The following is a 22,357-nucleotide window of genomic DNA, read 5'->3' as shown; positions in this document are numbered from 1 at the left end:
CTTTCTGACCAACTGATTGTTTTATGTGTATTGTGAGTGTGTTGGGGCACAGGTTCTCAAAGAAATGAAACAGAATATCTTTATTATTTTAATCCAGCTGTTGGCATTCGCAGTAGTTCGTATACACAATATAAAATCCCTTATTTAAAACGGGGCAAAAAAAAAAAAAATAAGAGCACTTGCTGTCCAATGAACTTAGTCTATAGAGTTTTTAAACATTAAACAGATTACATGTTACAATGTTGTTTCTCAAAGGAGTTATGAAGCAAAAACAAACAAACATTTCAACAGTGATGGGAAGCACATCTTTCCAGAAAAACATTACAGTTTGCAACTTATTTATTTGGACAACAAAAGGAAGTGTATCCAAGGTTTGCCTCAAGCTGGATCTTTTCCAGTTATAACTTTAGCATATGCATTACAATAGTACAAATTATTAGAAAGTTTGTGGACCAAAGAAAAGTTTCCTACTTTTGTTTGTAAAGTGAGTATGAACCTTTGGTTTTGAGCTTACATATTTATGCTGTCTGGACATTATTACCAAATACTTCACTGCGACCAGATAGGACTTAACAAAAATAGTTTTAAACAAATGGATGTGACTGCAAGGCAAAGTCTCAGAAGATAAGTATACCACAGAAAAAGTACATGGAAGATCTGGACTGTAGACAATACATTATTCTATGACAGAGAAGCTCTTAAGTTTACACATTTAATCTACATATATATATATATATATAAAAGTAACAAGATTAAGATTGATTGTGCACAAGAGGTTCAGACAACTGAAAGGCAATCTCTTGCAATCATGTAAGATGATCCTGCCTATGCTAAGAATTTCTGTAGCCTTTACCAAAAATATATATATTTATATATATATATACATAAAAAAATCAAAATGCTTTGCGATGATAAAGATATCAAAGCATGATGGCTTGAATGTGTGTACTTAGATAAGAGGTTAAAGAGTTATTCTCAGGTTTTCAGTGCCCTGAGACACATATCCTCACACTGATTAGTACTTGTAGCTCTGACCGGTTGCTACCAGCTGTATTGTGGCAACTGACTACCCCAAATAATTTTGCATAATCAAAGGTACTGGGATTATTAGTTTGTGAACATATCCAGCTCTCAAAACACTGCAACCACAGCAATTTGAGAATTTAATATCTGTTGCTCAGTTTTTAATGGGGAATTTAGCATTTTGAGCTGATGTGGGACAGTTTGCCTGAAGGGCAGGGATGATACAGCAGCCCAGTCTGATGGGGCAGGACACGCCTGAAATGAAGAGGGGCAAGTGGCAAAGCGCAGAAATGAGGGCAATAGCCTGACTTAACAGTGCCATCTCTTCACTAAAGAAGCTTGTATGGAGAATATTATGAGCTACAAATTCAGCAGGAAGTGTGCTGATCTGTGTTTTATTGCACTCCTACTATCAAGTAACATTGGATCTGTATGTGGGACAAATGTAGTGCCATTTCTATTCAGAGAAAATAAGATTTTATGATGACTTCTCGAGTTAAACATTTTAATCCAACTCACCCACCCCTAAACCTAAAATGCCACAGGTATCTAAATACGTGATGTAGATCATATTCCAGCCTCAGTTCTCAAATTCAATAGTGTCTGTTGTGTTGCATCTGTGACCACCTCTCATTGGAAGCCTTTGAGAAGTTGTGCGTTTGCAGTAACGTGCCCTTTTTAACCCCGAATGTCCAAATACAATATCCACCAACGCCATTTTCCTCCACCATTTTTAGTAACTGTTGCCATTGATTTGGTGAAGGTCCACCTGCATCATGTTGATACCACTGCTGGCTAATCGAGCTATGCTCTCTGCAGATAAGGTTTCCATGGTGACAATGGTGTGCTGGTCACTGGCCAAAACTGCTCCAGTGCCGGCTTCTGTTCCTGCTGCAGGGGAAGCAGTATCAGTTGTGATTGTGGTGCTGCTGGTGGTGACAGTTGCTACTTTCTTGTTCAAATGGGTCTTGACGTGCTTTGAGAGGTGATCGCTGCGCATGAAGCGTTTAGGGCACTCTGGGCACATAAACCGCTTCTCACCTGAAATGTGGGAAGAAAGCAAATAAAGTAAAACAGTTGAATCTGGTATTTCCTTAGACCATGACAGACCACTGGCTACAAAGGTAAAATCAACCAGTTATAAAGACTTAATGCACTGTATCACAGTAAATAAAAAAAAAGAAAAAGAAAATTTAGACTTTAAGATGAGATGAATCAAACCCGAAAGGGGGGCTAAGCAACGTGATAACAGTCAGTGTTGGCTGAACCGACACTATTCCACAGCAGACATTATGACTTGTAATAGTCAGGACAGTGGTGTTACTAATGAACTTACATCCCAGCAAAGACATGACCATAGGCTAGTATGCACAACACCAGGAACCGCAAACTAAAGTAGCTGTATGAATTTAAGATGTCTTTTGTTACTAAACAAAATTGTCATTTGTACCTGTGTGTGTTCTCTTATGGCGCTGAAGCTCATCTGAACGGGTGAATCGTTTCCCACAGAAAGACCAGCTGCAGACAAAGGGGCGTTCTCCTGTGTGCCAGCGAAGGTGGGCCCTCAAGTGGGATGTCTTGCCATAAATCTTCCCACAACCAGAAATGTGACAGATGTGCTGTTTCTTTTTAGTTGGGTCACTGCTTGATGTAAAAACAACACACCAGAGTGTGAAAGAAAGTGGTATTAGTGGGAGATGAAAATTCAAGTGTAAAAGCCTTTGAAACAAATAGAAGAGCAAAGAGAGCGATGTAGAAATGTAATTTCAACACTAGGAGGCGCAATTGTTCAATCAGTTTTTTTTTCTCTGTATCAAAGTTTTGCCTCCGAGTAAAATAAAACACACACAACCTGTGATTTAAGTAAATTCATTTCTGACCAACCGTTTGTTTTATGTGTATTGTGAGTATGTTGGGGCACAGGTTCTCATAGAAATGACACGGAATATATTTATTGTTTTTATCCAGCTGTTGGAATTAATAGTACTTGTATACACAATCTCACTTCCACTGAAATTCTCTTTAAAAAAATTCAGTTCAGTGGAACTTGGATTTAATTTTTGTAACTTTGGACAGCGGCTTTAATAAAGCATTGAATTCTGTTTCGTGACCATTAAACACAAGCCTCTCAAGACTAAGGATCTTTATTTTACTAAGAACTCACGATGAGCTTTAAATAATGTTCATCATAACACTATCAGAATGACTGTATTGTAAATATAACCAGTAAAACTTATTTCAGACAACATATTCTTAAAAAGATTATGACGATAAAAATAATGCATTTTGTTATAAAGCATATAACATTTGGCCAAAAGGCAGAAATAATAGAGTTAAGCGACATACCGTCCCTCTCCGTCCTTGCAGAAGGGGCAGGTACAGGCTTCTCTGCGGTTACGTCGCCCTTGAGGTTGTGGGCTTACATCTTCATCATCCATAGCTGCACTATCATCCAAACTTTCTCCACCTGTCTGCAACGCCTGCTCACCTGTAGTGAAGGAAAAGGAAATACTCAAGTGTAAGATACTGTACACAGTGATTTGATTGATCTTTTTGGTTTAACACATTTCATTTAACAAGTTAAGGACAAACTACAGCCACTTAATTTTCTATTCCATTCCTCACAGTGTTGGCAATTTTCTTTTATTTAAGAACCTGTTGAAACTTCATTCAACAACATTCAGATGGTTAAATCGTCCTTAATTAGTGCTTTCCTTAACAGCAGCTGCACCCAAAGGGTTAACCAGTTACATTATTGTATGCTAGAAATGTTTTCTGACCTCAACTATATGTTACATGCAACTGAGATATCTATAATTTCTGATCTAATTTAAATCATTTCCAAAGACACAAAGAAATAAGAATCGCACCTATTTATTTCTGATACTTTTAATTTAAGTGCATTTAAGGGTCAAATAATACTCATCCCAGGGTATTCAGAAAAAATTGTAGTTTAAGTACAAATGAAATGTGCTATTTGCACAAGAGTAACATTTTAAATAATGCATAAATACAGAGACAAATGCTGGTTACCCAGTGCCCTCTGGGTTTTTCACTATGCTTGTGGAAGATTTTTCTTTCAAATCACTGACACTGACGTGTACAAAAATGAGCTGTTCAGTGTTGCTAAAGTCAAACCAAAGTCTGCTACATACACAGCTAATGAGAAGTACATGGTTTAATAATGCAGTTAACAGACTCAGAGTCCTCACAAATGTTTGTATTTGACAAAATGTAGACTAGCAAGCATGTAGATGTACATGGAGGGACTGCCACTGACACAACTAAAAAAGGGTTTAGACAAGATAAAGGCCTCTCTATATGGTGGGAGGGGCGAAGTTACACCCCTGCTATAACAGACGTTGTGGCCTAGCCACAACTACAGTGTAATGTGAACATCATCCTAAGGGATGCAGAATCACCAAGAAAAGAAAAAACTAAGCATGAACACAAATGCATGCAGTGCAGTAAAGAGCTCGGGGAAACACTGGGCCAGCTAAACTGGTTGAACCAGTATAGTGCACTTCAGACACACTGAAGCAAAAAGAGATCAAATCCAGAGATACAAGATACTTTACATTTCAGAGCAAAAATACAGGGGGAGGAGGAAACAACAGCTAAACCAAATTTTTACACTACTAAATATTTACTCAACCCAACTGCCAGTTAGTCTACTACTTTACAAATACTACAGACTGCAACAGCTGATCTTTACTTTTTGGTCATCTAGCTTGCCTAAAATAGGTTAAAATTTTTTATTTTTTTTTAAAAGAATAAACACAATTAAAGGTTACGTTTACTGTCTGTTATTTTGATCAAAATCAAAATCTGTGAACATTTCTAAAAAGTAATGATTGCAAATAAAGCCCCACAACATAAATCATTCAGTACAAATAAGGTCACTGTGTTTTCACTAACCGCTTAAAATGTTTGAAACACACCAACTGGTTTAATACAATGTAAAATACAATAGCTTAACATTATGTATACATTTTTTACACTGAATATTATTGCTAAAAAGGAGGGGACTGACTGACCTGGACTGGTGATGGTGATGGGAACCCCTTGTAGCTGATGCATCTGCAGGCCAGAGCTTCCAAGGGAGTTTAGATTTATGGTCTGGATGCCAGGGATCTGCACAGTGTTGACAGATACTCCTCCAGCAGCAGCCCCCTGAGTCTGGCCAAGTTGCGGGAGAGACTGCACTGGAGCCAGTGTTATCTGTGCTCCTGTCGGACTCTGGATCTGAATGGTCTGCCAGCTCACCTGGCCATTGGGACCCACAGTGCGCAGGAAGATGGGCCCCGTGTTTGGCATAATTTGAAGATTTTGGAGCCCTTCCTGGCTAAGTGTTGGAGCCGCAAATACTTGACCGCCTGCAGTCGCAACAGTACCGGCCTGGATGGTTTGGAGTGGTGTTCCACCTTGGATAACCTGCTGAGGCTGTATCAGGATTTGCTGTGGCTGCTGCCCGTCTCTGTTGTCTGGCTGTATTGGGACACCCAAGGAAGATGCTGTGCTCTGCTGGAACGTTCCTGTCACTGCTCCATTGCTGTTATGTGTTTGAGTAATTCCATAAGAGGAGGTCTGTGTAGTAACAGTGGATGCACTTGTCATGTAACCTGCCGCACTATTGGAAGACACTGGCTGTTGCGACTGCTGTTGCTGTATGAGTTGGTTTCCCCCGGCATCTCCTCCACCATTTGCATCTCCACCTGTACCACCGGCACTGACAGGCAACAAAGTGATGTTTCCATTTATAGAGACGGGCATATTTGCCACAAACTGAGGCTGGTTTTGTAACACACTGTTGCCTAAGCTTATATTTTGTATGGGGATGGCTCCCTGAAGGAGACTGGGCATGGTTATGATGTTTCCTGCTGCACCAGCTCTGTTGGTTGCAGCTATGATCTGCTGGCCATTAGGAGAGGACACTATCTGAAACTGCTGCCCTGGTCCTGCGGCAGCAGGTACAGCTGACTCCTGCTGAGCATGTGCGAAGTGCAATGGCTGGCCATCTACTGTCTGAAACTGGGGAATAACCTGGTATTGAATGTTGGGCATCATGCCTGATATGGTGGTAAGCACCTGTTGACCCTGTACTGATGGAGCTTGAGCTAGTACATATTGCTGTGGCTGCTGCTGCTGACCCTGAGAGCTTGCAGCAGCTGCTGATGGTGACAGCACCTGTCTGCTCTTGCCGGTGTCTCCTCCTGTCATCACCCCTGAGGAATCGGTGGTGACAGTGTTAGACCCTGAGGATGCTTGAACGCTGAGAGGGATAACCTGCCAGCCGTTGGCACTGGAGGTGAAAACACTCTGGTTTAGGTCCAGCTGATGCTGCTGGTTTTGCTGTTGCTGGTCTGCAGGGGAATCACTCTCTCCTGGGGTGTCAATTCGACTGCATGTGGCAGCCAACAAGGCAAGAGGAGATGGTTGCTGTGATTCCTAGAAAAAAATGTACAAAGAGATTAAATGGAATGTCACAACTAAAAATATATATCTTACTGTCTTACATAGTATAGCTACAAAAAATAGCAACAGATGCAAAAATTTACAATTGTATTTTACATTCACAAAGGAAGAACATGTCAGCATTTCTACACGCAAAATTACAAAGTGCTTTACAAGAAAAACTGCCGATACCGGGAAAGGTTAGTGTGAGATTATTTAAAAAGTAACCTAAATGGTAAAAGGATCACAGCAGCAATTACAGGAGTTACAGTAAAACAACCATAGCTAAAAATGGATCATATAAGACCAGGAGATGATTAAAAAAAAAAAAAGAAAAAAGAAATGCTCATCATCGTTGAGAGGCCTAGACTGAAAAAGACTAAAGGGCATTTAAGTATAAACATCTAGAATCTGATAGAATATATATTATAAAGTAGAAATCATGTGATTGAGTTTGGAATTTAATTTCACAAAATGTGCAGCTCTGAGAAGACCCATATAAATATGTTATACTGCAACACTGCCAAAAACTCAAATTCGAACAATAAATACACTTTTTTTGGTCAACCAAGTCGCTGTCTAGCACTTCACTGGGAGTGGGCTTCAGAGAGAAGTCCTGGGGGTTGGGAAAGTATGGGAGGGATCACATTTTTCCAGAGCAGCGGCGGGCTCGGCTTCCCCTCCCCCCAAACCCACCCATCTCCCTCCCACACTTTATTTTGCCCTATAAACTGACACACTCCTCTAGCCACCCCCTCCAAGGCCAGCCAAATGGGCCGAGCAAAATGCTCATGAAGTGCCGGGGTTTGACGGGAACACCCCGTGTGGGCGAAATTTACCTGCCCATTCCCCACCCCAGTGACATGTGCTCTGGGGAGAAAATCAACAACCCGCACAGGTTCCGACACAAACGTATCTCAGAAGCAATAACACAAATAGGAAATACATCTCATGTTCATTGTGTATGAGCGGGAGAGCACAGTTAATATTTTCCTGCTTACAATCATGTCACTTTGAAAAAGCGCGAGTTAAATGACCAGTTAACCTACTTGTGAATTTGTGTTTCGCTTTTGACTGAAGCCTCCACCGCTCTCCACAGCGGCCATTTCGCCCTGCTGCTGATCTGCGGAAGAAGAGTTTGTAAGATCACTTCTCCTCAAGTAGTTTTAAACCAGCAAACTACCACACTGTGTTAACATGGCTTTTCACAATAGTAGGGTAAAACAGTATATACACGGTCGACTCCACTAAAATAACTAAACTCTACATGTTTCTGTAGTTATTGTGAGGCAGTTCAGACGAGAAAATAAAGGAAATCCATGCCACCAGGGCCAGCTAGCCTACAAGCTAAGCTAACATGAACTCACCACAACAAGTTGTGTTGGAAAATCGCTAAGTGTTAGCTAAAGTGACCGAAATGGCTTCAGTTGCTCTAGTAAATATAACCAGTTAGCGAGGAATCCAGTAAAGTTAAATTATCAAGTAAGCAGCAAATGTTAATTAGGAACATAATTAAAGTTGCTGTTAACCAGTTAGCTTCCTTTACTTAGTTGGCTAAATGTTGTTAGCCAAGTACCAGCAATTAGCGGCTAAGTAACGTTAGTTGGTCACTTTTAAACTGCTGGTAGCCACATAACAATACAGTATCGTATTTACAGCGGGGAACACATTTAAAACAATGTACTTTGACTTTACTTCTTACTGCAAAGTTAATGCTTCGTTCACAACATGCCACCGAGTTTAAAAAGTTCACTTACTGCTCATAATTTGAAGACGGGAGGAGTTTCTCTGCTCTTTTTTCGGGTTGACAACTTTTCACAACTTCACACAAACTTGACGCCCCCCTCCCATTTGAAGAAGAAAGGCGGGTGCGTTGAATTTAAGAACCTCCGCGTCCTGCCGGTTTGGCGGAGAACAAAAACTAAGAAATAGTTTTTACATTATTTAATTTCAAACGTTTACACTTAAGTTATGAAAATTCTTGTTAACTCAAGGCTTGCGTTTGCCTTGTTTCATCCGCATCTCACAGTCCTCACAAGCGATTATAACTCTTATGACTCTAAAGCAATTCAACTTGTTTTACAGTGTTGATATTTTATCTGTCACACACATATATATATAAACTTCAATTTGATTAAATTGTTTTCATTCAATTTACATTTAATAACTAGCTGGACAAACTTAACATCCCTAACTATTGGGTAGAGTGACATTAGAGTCTCAAAGTAATGTGCTAACACACTAGATAACTACATGTCCAAACATCACATTAATAGTTTGGACGTGCGGGGCGTTTCGTCACGTTAGAAATTCTTCATTTAAATGTCATTTGAACGTGGTGACTGTACTATCGCAGTACCTCATCACTTAAAAGAAGCGCACCCCTGTGAGAGCTACTTGTGGAGGATTGCTGCTTTTCTCCAATAGAAAAGGTTGTTTCTATCAGCGAGTATCAGCCAGCCAATGTAATTGGACCAAAGGCGGAGAAAGAGGCGGGACCAAGCAAGGTAGGTTGTACCTCTGAGTATGATTGACGTTGGGTTATCTGTTTTCCGCTTTGAAGGCTGAATGAGTAAACAAACAGACGTAAATATCGATAATTCTCTTTTATCCTTCTGGAATATTGGCTCATCATTCAACAGAGTAGCGCTGATAAAGCTCATCTCTAACTTTAAACACGGAGGTGGATAAGCTGGAAGGCGGACTGGGTGTTTTAAGTCTTGCCTCCGTGGCCACTGGCCACTCCCTGGTGGCGCCCTGTGGGTCGGGAAACAGCAAGGAGGCGGGAGGAGTCAGCCCGGGTGGAGGAGAAGATTCCCCATCACACTCACACACTGGCTGCAACCGCGCTGGGAGGAGAAAATGGCTCGTTTGTGGGAGGGCTTTTATTATAGGGATTTGTGAGGGGGCTGTCAGTAAAGCTGCACATGTGCCCATGTAAACAGGACAGAGGGTGGAGTCCGTCCCTTAGCCAGGCCTGCGCCCACCCAGCTCTGACTGAACCCAGACACTGATGTTTCTGCAGGTAGTCAGAGAAATAGGGATTTTTATCTCTATTTATTCACTACACCTCCACAAGACAGCGTATCACTTTATAATAGCACCTGCCTCCTTCTATACCATGATCTAACTTTATCCAGCAGAAGTTTTTAAAATCATTTGCTTGGGTAAAAGTATGAATTTAACAATGTAACGATGCTCCAATAAAGAAAATGTCATAAGTACCCACCATGCAACAGACTGGCCCTGTCGATGCTACAATTTACATTTCACTGCATTAATTGGTAATAATGACTTGGTATCCAACGTGCATTTTGTTCTTATTGTGTTGAGGGGAAGTCAGTTTTAGCAGTTTTTTATTTGCTTTTTGCATACTGATTAAAAGCTTAATCCATCATAGTTTTAAAAAGCAGCATTTATTTGTCACAAATACATTCATGCTTATGTTTATGAGCTCACAAAAGGTTTTGTACATTTTAGCCTTTACTTAAACTCAAATAAATGCAATTAAATCAAACGTGCTGCTCTCCTGCACAGCACAGAAATACCTATGCAAATCAGTACCTGTGTTAATGTAATTCCTTTCCTTTAGGCTGCTCCACAAAATTCCTTGGGTGTGCTTAAGCCATGAAGCCCATCGCCTACAAATACATCCATCAAAGTATTTCCTCATGCTTTATTTAAAACTTTTGCATATGTTGCATTAAAATGTTGGTGCCACTTTTTAACCCTTAGTAAATAAACTGCCATGAATGAGAATGACTATTGAGTTGGCAAGTTGTGAAAGCAGTGGCGGTTCTAGACATATTTTACTGGTGGGGCCAGTGTTTAATCACAGGGGCACATTAAAAAACAACGACAATGATATTCAAGCACTAAAAACTTTTATTTACTTCATGATAAGATTAAACAAATGTTTTTTTTTGTGTTTTTTGTTTGTTTGTTTTTTGTTTTTGTGTTTTTTACAAAAAATACATCAAGTGAAACAATGAGGTTATCGGAGCCAGTACTGAAATGTGTAACATAACAGGGAGCCTCCAGCAAGAGTTCCACACAACAACTGCGAGGTGTAACTTTGTGTAAATATAACAATAAATATAATAACAATAAAATATATAACGTATGTTATATATTACTAATACAATAATACACATATATTGAACCCACAACCACTGCTGCACCACTCAACCTGTTACACATACAACTCATTTAACAAGTAATGTTAACCATCCATACTTAGCAGGGGTGGATGCTGTTGTTTACTTTACTCACCCCTGGTCCTATGAAACAGTCCTGCATCATGTGCTGTCCTCGCGGAGGAAGTATCATCATCAAGTACGCTGATGTTCCAATTGCACATTAACCGGGAGTCCCTATATGTCCAGTAGACAGCACCGGAGTACAGTTTGGGTGTGTCACTCTGATTCATCGTATAGAGCCACATTAGTTTCGATTTCGACGCTAGTGCATGTCATCGTTATGAAGTGATCAGTTTATTACTCAGTCAGAGGGGCCAGCACAGGGGCCAGCGACATTTGAACAGGGGCACTGGCCCCTGTAGGCCCCTGTGTAGAACCGCTCCTGGCTGTCGATTATGTAAACAATGAAAAACATAAAATCCTCACGTTATTAATTTAGAATAGTCCTTTCAAATCGGCAGAAGTTAGTAACAAATAAAGCATTCCCCCACAGTGAATGTTTATTTACAACCATTCACTAATTGCAAATAAATGAATGCTGGTTCCAATTCCCTTCTATAACTGCAATACAGAAGGTCAGAGGTCAAACGCAGGGGTTTATTGGAGTATTCATGATGGGCTCAAGGAAAGCAACAAATGTGTGGCTAGAGCCCCTGTAAGGCATTTTAAGTTAATTCAGCTTTGGAATTTAAATTCCCCCACTGTCTTTAAAAGGTGAGTTTACTGTACTTCAGTTGAATATTTAGTTTAAAGTTAAATCAACTGAACTGACAAAACAGACACGACCATGAGTTGAATCACCCAGTCATATAGACAAAGGTTACAGACGGATTTACTCTACATTTGACATATTCTGAGTTTTAAGACTTTATAGTTATTTAACATAGAGAACTTACAGCTTCCAGAGTCAGTATAAACAACCTGTGAGGCTGCTCCTGGTTACAGCGAGATTTTCAATTAACTAGGAATTCACCTCTTTATCTTGGGTAAACTGGAAAATATGCGTGGATGAAACTAATTTCCTTTATGATGTTCTACAGTGCACAAACAAAAGTGTAATTTAGGTCTATAAAAGTAAAATGAAGTCGACTATTCAGTGTCATTAAAGCTTCACAGCTCACAAACACTCATATAAGAGTGATTCATCATATAATGTAGCCTTATAAAGTACCACTAATTGATTCTCAGCTGTCCTTATCAGAGTGGATTTTCATATTGAATGCCTCTGAATCAAAATGATAGCCTACTGTGGTATTGCATGGCTGTAAATGTAAAAAAAAAAAATGAAATAAAAAAAATAAACTTGCTATCAAAGATGCTTTTCCTATCTTGCAAATGACTGATGGTTTGTGCTGCAGCTGCTGTCAAGCCTTTGCCTCTGACATTTCCAGAAACCTGTTCGCTGGTGTGTTCTGCAGGATGTGTCGCAGCTGCTTCCCACGCTGGTAAAACTTTTTGTATTTCAGATGAGATGCAAAGTCACTTCCTACAAGCTTCTCTAACCTGCGATGATCCGCGCAGATTCGCAGCCTACGACTGAAACTTTTTTTCTTTTTTTCTTTTAGAGGAAATCAGCAGAAAAAGCCGTAATCGCGTCCTGGTCGTTGATAACCCGGGGCAGGCTGGATACAGTTTGACAGTTTGCTGAAGCTGCAGATGAAGTTCGAGATATTTTAACCTGCCTCAACAGGAAACGAGAGAAAGAGCGCCGCTGTCACACAACTGAAACCTGCGTCGATGAAGGTAAAGCTGCTCTTCGTTTGTCAGGATTGTTTGCTTTAAATAGAATTTAGAAAAAGAAACTCTGAACACGTCTGATTGATTTAGTTATAAACACAACCGGTGGACACTTTTAGAGGAGAGTGAAGAAAGTATTATTCATATTTTTATGTGGTTGTTATTTATGTCCTACAATGGTGGACTTCTGTAATCAGTAAAAACTACAAATCTCTCATCTCTATATGACAGTGTTGCATCTACACTATGATGGGGCTCATGTCAAAGTTATTTGGCATTAATGAAACGGTGAAGCATTGATCTTTTTACTGTACTGTACCTCACATCATTTTCTAAAGCTGCTATCTGTGTGTGTGTTATTTGATCTGCTCAGTCTGATGCATGCACTTTATTTGAACATACAGATATTGTTTTCTGTCATTTATGCTCACTTCATGGTTTATCATTTTGTCAAGTTTACTCTTATCCTGAAAAAAAAAAGTTTATTTTAGCTGTTGACTTGACCTTCAACCTCAGCTTGATGCATTATCATTGTGCTCATTGTATAGTTTAATTTATATTATAGGTATACTGATATTTGTCTAATACCAGCTTTGTATTTATGTTTTCATGCAGCATCCACACATATGTGCTCATGTCCAGTGGCGCTCACATTATTAGTAGCATTTCTAGACAGAATAAATATCAATTTAAAAGCACAAATGAAGAGACTGCGATACTATAGTAGTTGTGGCTGACAAGTCACGCAGAATTAATGTCTTTCTCGTCTACCGTTTCAAACGTTTCTCTTAACTTGCCAGAGAGTTCAGTTGTTGCATCCTGTCAGTTATGTTTGGTAATAAAAGTTCAACTTTAATAATAAATGATAGTGGCAGAAAACATAATATAATGTAAAAAATATTTGCGGTTTCAGCCTTTGAAAGCAAACATCAATGGGAATTTTAAACTGGATTGTCAGGATTTCCCTCCCCCTGACTGTGTCCTTGTGCTTCAACAGCTTCGACCCCACCATGTTCCCTGGCCGTCTGTGAACTGAGGCCATGGAGAGCTCGTCCTCCACAGTGAGGCGGCGAGCCTGGATCAACAGCAGCCGACAGTGGCCCACTCTGGAGGAACCTGACGGGCCGCTGTGCAACTTCCAGTCAGCCTCTATAGCGGACGACGACGTCTTTTCTGATGGTGAGTGCAAATTCAGGGCTTTGGGAGATTTCTATCACACATCTGTACATTATGTACAAGTTATGTAACAAAGAATTCACTGAGCTTGGAGACACCTATGACTCAGTAATGATTTTCAAGGAAGTGGGATATTTTGTTCCTTGTTTATTAGCACCGGTCATTTCTGTCATTGCAACTTCACACAATAGTGGCACATATAATAGAGAAATGACAGTGCTTCCCTGCAATTAGAAGTTCCATATTTGTTTTGTTTTGTTTTTTACAACAGAATGTTTAAAGTGAATATTTATTGTTTGAATGTTTGTCAGAAAAGACAAACATGAATATAGATATTTATTTAATGGGATTTACTCATGAACCTAAGTGTAATTTCCACAGGATGCTTCACAGGAAAGATTGAGAACTGGCTCCTCGGTTGTGGGTGAGTCAACATGCTTTGCTGCTTGTTATTGTTCTGAGATGATATTATTTTGAGCGCTGACTCTCAAGGCTCTGAAAGACAATATGTCAGTCACTGGAAAATGGTTAGCAAACAACAGAGAGTAGAGTGGAAACTCTCTGAAGTCAGGTGTTCCAGGAAGACATGTAGCAAGATACTGTTTTTCACAACAGTTTTAGATGATGCATTTTACAGTTTAACTGTGAAAAAATAGGTGCTGACTTTAAAATCACTAAATGAGTAATGTGACTTGATCTTTAGCTGATTTGGCAAAGTTTGTTCTTAGGAAATCTGCCAGTGGTCAATGTCACAGCAGGTTATGATTTTAAAACGGTCACTGTCAAGATATAGATGCAGACATGTCTAGTCTTCAGTGTTAAAGCTGTTTCACAAAATAAACAACCATAACAATAAAACAAAACAAAAAAAAAAACCCAAAAAAGCTTCAGCCTTGGACTTTCTAAAAATGTCCTTGTGGTGTAGAGTAACCCAGTTATATAACTGGAATAAAATAACAGTTCCTTCTGTTATGAAACTGATTGGAGGAAGGACATAGCATTATTTAATGTCTCATATGTCTGTAATTAGAAAGGAAGCTGCACTGGTGGTATTTAAAGACGTGCACCACACAGTATGTCTGCATCGAAAGGCCCATAACACTAGATAAGCATACAATAAACAGAATAGTTAGTGGTTAAATGCATTCTCAGAACTCAACATGTAAATAACCACATTGAGAGGCGTTGACCATAACGTTAATATTTCTCCAAGAGGAAGTCGACAAGACTATACCAGCCTTTTGAAAGCTGATTACTGAGTAGATCTCACAAGCTGGTGCTGTGACCAGGCTGCTATCGAACTCTAGATGAAACCATTTATGCAAACACAATTGCTTATTTGGTAGAAGCATGCAAATGCAACAGACTGGGTATGTGCGCATTTATGTATGAAATGCTGCTTTACAGGTCAGATGCCAGCAAAGACAGCAGCGGTCAGCTGAGTTTTGGTGAGTGTGAACTGACACAAACCTTGTCAAGATTGACAATGTATTGTTTATTGTAACTCAATTTAGATTTTTTTATTTTTTGCACTTAACATACTTACTGTTGAATTTAGTATAGTAAAATCAGCTTGAATGTGCAGAGTCCAAAAAATGTAGTTTGTTTGTTTTGACCCCTTTTGGAAGGAAATTTACTGAATCTGCACTACTACAAAATAAAAGTACATAATCACAGTGAAGTCAAAGTCTTGCATTAAAAATGTTAATGAAATGGTTCGTATGTTATGTTATGTACTTAAGTAATGGCCCCTGTTACACTATTAAATATAGTAGATTATTAATAGCATTTTACTGTTGTAGTTAGTTAAGGTCGACCTAATTTAAAATATTTCTATTCGTTTGAGTTGTACAACCTCTGATAGTACATCATGTTTAATAAGTTAAAGCTGTCAAAGGAGTAGAACATTCAAGAATTACTTCTGAATGACAGTGGAGCAGAAGTATTAAGTTGTACGTAGGTACTACAGTCAAGTACAAGTACCTCAAATTTATCCCTAGTTTGGTTATTGACCTAAATTTACATTCTGGACATGAAATTAGCATCACGTACTTACATATGTAAATCCTTGACTGTGTCCTTTCTTCAGAGTCTGTGCTGCAAGCCAACAACTTTGCTGATGACCTGAGTCTCGGAGCTGATGGTGAACACACATTGTATATACACATGTACACATGCATACACAGTTTCATAGTGTTTACATCACTTTAAAGAACATTACATTGACTTACATTTATTTACTGCAGTTTCCATAACCTGGTCCTTTACCTAAAACCAATCTTCAGCTTTGTGCCCTCACAGCATGAGTAGACACACACACAAAGTAATGAAACAGGAAGCGTCTGTTACGAAAAACATTGGATGAATTTTTAAATTTTATTTTGTAATAATGAAGACATAGACAGACTGACCCACTTGTCCATTTCAACTGTAATAGGACACTAAAACATCCAGTGTTGCGAAGTATTACTGTACCTCTGCCAAGGAGGATGCTTTTTGAGAAGGGGAAGTACATGCTACACAGTTCTTTTTTGTTAACATGTCTAAAATTATGTTGTAAAAGGTAGCAGTTTAAAAGAAAAAATAACTATGTGTTAATTAATATATCTCTCTACAATATATTTTACAATCAAAGCAATAACTTAGGATGTAGCTGCAGGGTAAAGAAGGCCTTTAGCATAATCGCAGTGTTTTAGCTTTATTGTAGATTTTAAAGATAATTGCTGTTATCCTAAAGATTATATGGCACCAGGAATAATCAACTTAAGGGTCTGTTTATTTGGAAAAATGAACCAAGGCCGGTCTATTATTTTTTTAAAAATGAGGTGTAGGAAGAAAGGACACATAACCATAAAATATTAATCCAAATATGCACTGGTGTTAAAAGTGCATCACAAATGGATTTCAAATTTCTAACTTTTTTTTTTTTTGCAATTATATGTTACATCAAGGACTAGTCATCTCATGCAATTGGTTAGAGATGCTGCCATTGACTTTTGGTTATTTGGATGACAGAATTTTAAGGGGAGATGTGTTTCCTATGAATACAAGTGTATCTCCTTTTTATACTATATGGATTTTTAAACAAAGCTAACTTAAAATACACTCCAAAGTGTCCAAATCAACTTTGGAAATCATAACTTAACCACTTCAATCATTCAACAAGCAAATCATGGAGTTATCAAAAGCAGAAACTATCTAACAAAGTAAACTCACACTTCATTCACACATTCCAGCCACTGACAAATAAGGCATCCATGTGACGTAAGACATGTTCTTTGTTCAAAGAGAGTCTGGTTCAGGTGAGCTGGCTGCCTCTATACACAGGAAGCATACACTGGGTGAGGGAAGAGTAGAAGGGAATTTTCCTCATGTGTTATGTGATAAAAAAAAAAAAATCTTAACATGACACCCTAGGTATCAGTTTATCTTTTGTAAACATGGTATGTGACTTAATCCTTGAGTAACCAGCTGGTACAGATACTTCAGCAGCTGTATGACATCCTCTGTGAACATGACTGTGTGTCCCTGGAAGAGCTGTGACATGAATCCAGATTTTACCAGAGTAACTCCCCCAGTACAAACACACAGACACATATATAGAGGCACAGATTTGCAAATGGACTATGAAACCAGCATTCTGATGTGTATCAATATATGTTTTTTAAATTCTGAAATGATTTCTTTATTTCAGCTTCTGTGTTAAGTACTGGAGGAATTCCATCTGAAGCGAGGTGAGTAGAAACTGTCATCTATGATAGTAACAGTGAAACAACAAGAAACAAACTGTTTTACTAATGATTAGATTGATTTAGTAAATGTTCAAATATATGAACCCAGGTTGCTTTGGTCATAGTGGTGACAGCAGCCTTTTGTATGTTTAACTCCATTTTCTACTAACCCTACATGAACACAATTTATTCAAAACAGCGATTTCTCACATTTTAGTTCAACTAGGAAGCATGTGAACTGGAGCCCTACACATACTGGATTTTTGGCGCTGATGCCATACCAACTTTAAGAGTAAAAAAAATCCTCTATTGAACATGTATCTTTATACATGTATACATATGCTAGAATTATATTGCAAAGGAAAAATTATGGGTCCAGCAATGGGTTTCACAAACTGCTAAGCAGCTTACCATTAAAACGCAGCTTGACTCAGCTGCCCACTTACGATACAGTCTCTTCTACATGTGCTGCAGGCAGAGTTTTGTAAACAACAGCGCTCGGCTGGATGAACTATGTGATGATTTCTAATCTACCTAAAATATATTTTTCTGCATCATGTTCCTAAAAAGGTTCTGTCTGGGTTCTCCGGCTTCCTCCCACAGTCCAAAAACATGTTGAGGTTAATTGGTGATTCTAAATTGTCCGTAGGTGTGAATGTGAGTGTGCTTGGTTGTCTGTCTCTAAGTGTGGCCCTGTGATTGTGACTGGTGACCTGTCCAGGGTGTCCCCTGCCTTTGCCCTAAGTCGGCTGGGATAGACTTCAGCCCCCCTACCACCCCAGCGAGGATTAAGCGGTGTATAGATAATGGATGGACGAATGGATGTTCCCAAATAGAAAAAAATTCATATCGGCTCATATTGTACAACATGTATACTGATACCAACATCTGTGACAGGTCAATAGCACTTGAATGTAAAATTAATTAGCCATTATATGGGGACATTTTTTAGTTTTAAAGAATATATGAAGTTAAACTAGTAATTAACAGTCTGTTGCTATTTTTCTTCTTTTTTTTTCTTGCTCTGTGCTGACCATGAAGCCTGGCACGGCATCCTTCCCTCAACCAACAACGCAAACTCACCACCAGGTCAGTGGTCAACTTCCTCCTCAACTCATAATGAGAACAGATCAAAAAATAATTCTGATGTCAAATTATCTGCTTTGGACTTGTTCTGTAGAGTTTTATTTTTCTATGTTTTAAAATGCAAACTAAAACCAGTGTGAGGCATTTTTCATATACATATGCATAAGGTAACATTTTTCATGTGTCTTGTCTGAAGCACCCCTCGTCAGGGACTATGGCTGCCATCACTGAACCTGGGTCACAGCATGGCATCTAGCTGCCTCTCCTCCTCCACCTGGAGAAGTACATCGAGGTCAGGCTTTTAAAGACTTTATTTTTCAGTAGGTCCAAAAACTTGTGACCAACCTCTTTGCTTTTGAATGACCTACATAGCAGCAGTTTCTTGTTGTTTTTCCCCTAATATTAGTCTTTTTGTGCCTTGGTTTAACCTGGATAACATAGTGTGTTCCCATTTCATTGTATTCAATAGTATTTCATCCTATATCCTTTTTTAGGTTATGTTTGCGTTCGTCATTATTGGTCCCTTGGTATAGAATTTTATAAAACATTTTGAACTTTAAAGGGCTGTACAGTCTTGAATACTGAACTCTATCTCTTTCTTATACTAGTGTATCAGAGGTCCTGCAGTTGTGTTCAGAGGATGCAGAGGAAACTCTGTATGAGCTGGGTTTTGGCTGTGAAGAGCCACAGGTTACTGTGCGCATCCCTCCTCGCTTCTTCACGTTTCCCTCTCAGGCTCAAGGCATCAATTTCCGCCTCTTCCTGGACTCACAGCTGCGGCGGATAAGAGAAGAAGACCCCAGCCTCTCTCTTGCTAGTAAGACTGGAGTTATTAAATCACTCTGCTGCAGGTTATCTTTCATAGCTTTGCAAAGTGCATAATGTAGCTTAATGTGTGATAAGGTGAAACAATTCTGGGTTGAGATCTTTTCATTCATTATTCTTATCACAGGTCGTTTCAGACAAGTGCAAGTGCTCACAGCAATGGCCAACGCTTTCTATTCCCTCTACTCCCATGTGTCCCGCACTCCTCTCCAGAAACTGGCCACACCAGAGTTTACTTTTTCTTCTCCTGTGGAGAGGATTGAACGATTCAGGAGCAATGTTCGCAGCGAGCCGCGGTCTCCGGTGGAGAGACTGAAGGACACAGTAAACAAGATGTGCCTGTACACAGGCTCCCCCCGTGGGTCAGACTCCACTTCTCCACAGCCTTCTCCCAGGAAAAGACACAGCCTCCCCGAAGTCGTGGATATAGTTCTGAAAGGCAAGACTGGGGCTACCAAGAAGCTGGATTTGGGGGAACACAATATGAGTAATTCAGCTGTGGATGTTAAGCTGATCACAGATACAGCGTGTTACAGTGGGAAGGACACGCAAACACAGCAGACTGATACAGACATGAATCAGAATGCAAATAAAATCTGTCACAAAAAAATGCAGGACCATAAACAAACAGATAATGTTGATGCTGTTGAAAACAGTGTCAACAGTGTCAAACAAACAGATCTGGACAGGATGACTCACAGTGTGAGGACATCTCTAGCATCCCGGCAATCAGAAGGAACTGTGTTGGAAACAGAACATCAGTTGCTTTCATGTCAGCCAGAGCTGGACTCACGTTTGATTCAGAGGAACTCGAGGACAGCTGAACTAGAGCCTGTTGCCATGACTACATATGATCTAATCTGTCCGCAGATAGTTGAGAGTGTACACCAGGCGCCTTTCCGCCATCAAAACACACACAGTCCAAACAGTGTACTTCATATCTCCTCTGACTTAGAAAGCACAGATAGATCATGTTCTAGATCACACAAACCAAATACACAAACCACCGTCTGTGCGCCTGATGAGGATTCATACAAAGACATTGCCTCTTCAGGAGAGGCCACACAGCGGGATACATCCACATCACTTCCTGTCCTGGAGCCCAATGGCAACTACACTCATTATTGCATCACTGTGACTGGCTGGGAAGAGGATGAATCTATGTGTTCTTTGAACACACCAGATTCCTGTCATGCTTCATTTCACTCTCATGTCCAGACATGTGCAGAGTCATTTAATGAGGGGGAAAGACAGTACCTGAATCCTGTGACACATCAGGGCCTGAACCACGTCTCCTGTAACCTTCAGCAGGTTAACTCCTTCGAGCTGGAAGAGGTACAGTAGTTTGAAAACAGTTCTGCATATGTAGTATGAAATCTAAAGCTAGATGATGCTGAAAAAATAACATATTACGTCCATTATGATGATTAAAAAGTCATGATTTCACCAGATTTTAATCTCTATATCTTCATTTGTAATGAGTTTGTTATTTAACTAACATTTAGGTTGATTTGCTAACTCAGTAATGACTCGTCAACCCAAGTTAAAGTCTGTCAAGAAACATGATGATAGAATTTATCATCCTATTCCTACATACAGTCAAGCAGCCTAATACTCTTTCCTCAGTGGATGATGTTTAGTTTTGGTTGCTGACTCATATGTAGCTCTTTAGTGTGGTGTTAAGTGTAATTGTCAAATAAACTAGTTGCATCATAGTAGTGAAGCACCGCCAACACAATGCCTGATGTGGCACCATAACATTTTTATGAAACTGCTACAGTGTCAGAGAATTTTTACCTTCCTAATATTTCATAAGTTATGGTTAAAAGATTTTTGTGCTGTCAGTCATTTGTCATGCAGGTAGGCATGCTTGCAAAACCTATGAAATAATTAATCATTCTACATAACAATATTTTATTTTTCAGATGGATTAGAAAAGAAAAAATGGACAACTATTATAAATCAACCTGTGATAAAAAGGTTTAAGTAGTGTACTGTGATGGACCCCTTTAAGTGATCATAGTGCATCTTTGTAATTATATTAGTGTACAAGGGGATCTTGATGATAAAACAATATATTGTTCAGCTCTAATGATATATAATTATTCTTGATGTTGATTCCTAATCATAAAAGAGTTACAACAGGTTCAGTATATAAAATATATATTTCATATTTTTGTCTCCGTAGGTGCATAGTGCAGGAGAGGAAGATTTGGGACAATCAGACACAACAAGAACGTCAACCTTACCATTGTCTAAGAAAAGTCAACACAAAGGTACTGTATGTTTTATGTTTTCACTGACAACTTCAGCATGAACATTTTTTGTTGGACCTAATTTCAAAATAGCTGCTTGTAATATGCTGAAAGGTATTTTGTGTGATCAGCAAATTTGTTTGTTAATAGCAAAAACTGAATGCAACTAGTTAAAATGGTTATATTTAAAAGCATGTTGTGAGGTAACAACAAATTGTGTATGATTTTGAGCACAAAGTTTTTTTGTGAGAATTCTTTTTCGTCACACAAAACAGTACTTTAGTTTGGGGCCATTGTAGGTCTTGTACTGAGGATCTGTGAGGAATTAAATTTATAAAGTGAGAATTAATTTATCATTAGACAAGGGCTTGAGGTATGTTTCTGTATGTGCCTTCATGCTTATCTTTACATCAGACTGCAGCTGCATTTGAGCAGTAGTGCACAGTGTGTGTAGACCAACTCTGACTGGGTTTGTACCTTTTGTAGGTGAAGTGGTCCGGGGTGACAGTATGCAGTCCGACAGCAGCGGCTACGCAGATGAAGAAGTCAGTCCCTCATCAGACAGACACAGTAGATGACAGAAAACCCATTTGAACAATTTGCACAGCAGCATTTCTCATCTGTGAACCCTTTTTCTGCACTGAAGAACATTGTAAAACTAGTGAATTGAAGCAAGGACTTAAGTGAAACAGCTACAAAAGATGAAACTGTCAAATGTATTTTAAGACTCACATACGAAGATGTCAGTGGCTCTACACTCAAAAAGAAGCCTTTTTTCCAACATTAAAAGTTTTAGTGCGAAGCTTTGCGTTTTTCACAAGTGCTTTTAGTAAACACAGAATATTGCAAATAAGTAAACTCAAAAGGTTTT

The 22,357-nt window shown here is 39.2% G+C and overlaps 2 protein-coding genes across 4 annotated transcripts; one reads left to right on the top strand and one right to left on the bottom strand.

Moving 5' to 3' along the window:
- Nucleotides 1-65: 65 nt before the first annotated feature.
- sp1 (sp1 transcription factor) lies at nt 66-16,227 on the bottom strand. Of its 3 annotated transcripts, XM_008280744.1 has the most exons (7): nt 16,217-16,227; nt 8,235-8,298; nt 7,527-7,600; nt 5,061-6,471; nt 3,370-3,511; nt 2,474-2,667; nt 66-2,064 (listed from the first exon to the last, which is right to left on the bottom strand). In XM_008280744.1, the coding sequence occupies exons 2-7, from the start codon at nt 8,239-8,241 to the stop codon at nt 1,757-1,759; spliced, it is 2,136 nt and encodes a 711-aa protein (XP_008278966.1). In that variant the 5' UTR covers nt 8,242-8,298; nt 16,217-16,227; the 3' UTR covers nt 66-1,756. The 3 variants fall into 3 exon arrangements, with proteins under 3 accessions (XP_008278966.1, XP_008278965.1, XP_008278967.1); XM_008280743.1 differs by lacking the exon at nt 16,217-16,227 and having other exon boundaries at nt 8,235-8,313; XM_008280745.1 differs by lacking the exon at nt 16,217-16,227 and having other exon boundaries at nt 2,474-2,664; nt 8,235-8,313.
- Nucleotides 12,164-22,289, top strand: tespa1 (thymocyte expressed, positive selection associated 1). The gene is made up of 12 exons (XM_008280746.1): nt 12,164-12,419; nt 13,411-13,592; nt 13,971-14,013; nt 14,997-15,037; nt 15,679-15,732; nt 17,284-17,323; nt 18,362-18,409; nt 18,603-18,698; nt 19,015-19,223; nt 19,359-20,566; nt 21,420-21,507; nt 21,973-22,289. Exons 2-12 carry the CDS (start codon nt 13,454-13,456, stop codon nt 22,062-22,064), a joined length of 2,058 nt encoding a protein of 685 aa, XP_008278968.1. The 5' UTR covers nt 12,164-12,419; nt 13,411-13,453; the 3' UTR covers nt 22,065-22,289.
- The last annotated feature ends 68 nt before the right edge of the window (nt 22,290-22,357 follow it).

The sequence above is a fragment of the Stegastes partitus genome, unplaced genomic scaffold (genome assembly GCF_000690725.1).
Source record: "Stegastes partitus isolate 25-593 unplaced genomic scaffold, Stegastes_partitus-1.0.2 Scaffold208, whole genome shotgun sequence".
NCBI lineage: Eukaryota > Metazoa > Chordata > Actinopteri > Pomacentridae > Stegastes > Stegastes partitus.
This window is presented reverse-complemented; position numbering and strand designations above follow the sequence as displayed.

What these genes read in the sequence shown, in the direction of transcription:
- sp1 (XM_008280744.1), bottom strand. An exon ending in CATCACCATCACCAGTCCAG is followed by an intron (nt 3,512 to 5,060) that starts GTCAGTCAGTCC and finishes CCTTCACTACAG; the next exon opens with GTGAGCAGGCGTTGCAGACA. An exon ending in CCATAAGAGAACACACACAG is followed by an intron (nt 2,065 to 2,473) that starts GTACAAATGACA and finishes CCCACATTTCAG; the next exon opens with GTGAGAAGCGGTTTATGTGC.
- tespa1 (XM_008280746.1), top strand. Translation starts at nt 13,454, where the DNA reads ATGGAGAGCTCGTCCTCCACAGTGAGGCGGCGAGCCTGGATCAACAGC. An exon ending in CAACGCAAACTCACCACCAG is followed by an intron (nt 18,410 to 18,602) that starts GTCAGTGGTCAA and finishes TCTTGTCTGAAG; the next exon opens with CACCCCTCGTCAGGGACTAT. An exon ending in ACCTGGAGAAGTACATCGAG is followed by an intron (nt 18,699 to 19,014) that starts GTCAGGCTTTTA and finishes TTCTTATACTAG; the next exon opens with TGTATCAGAGGTCCTGCAGT.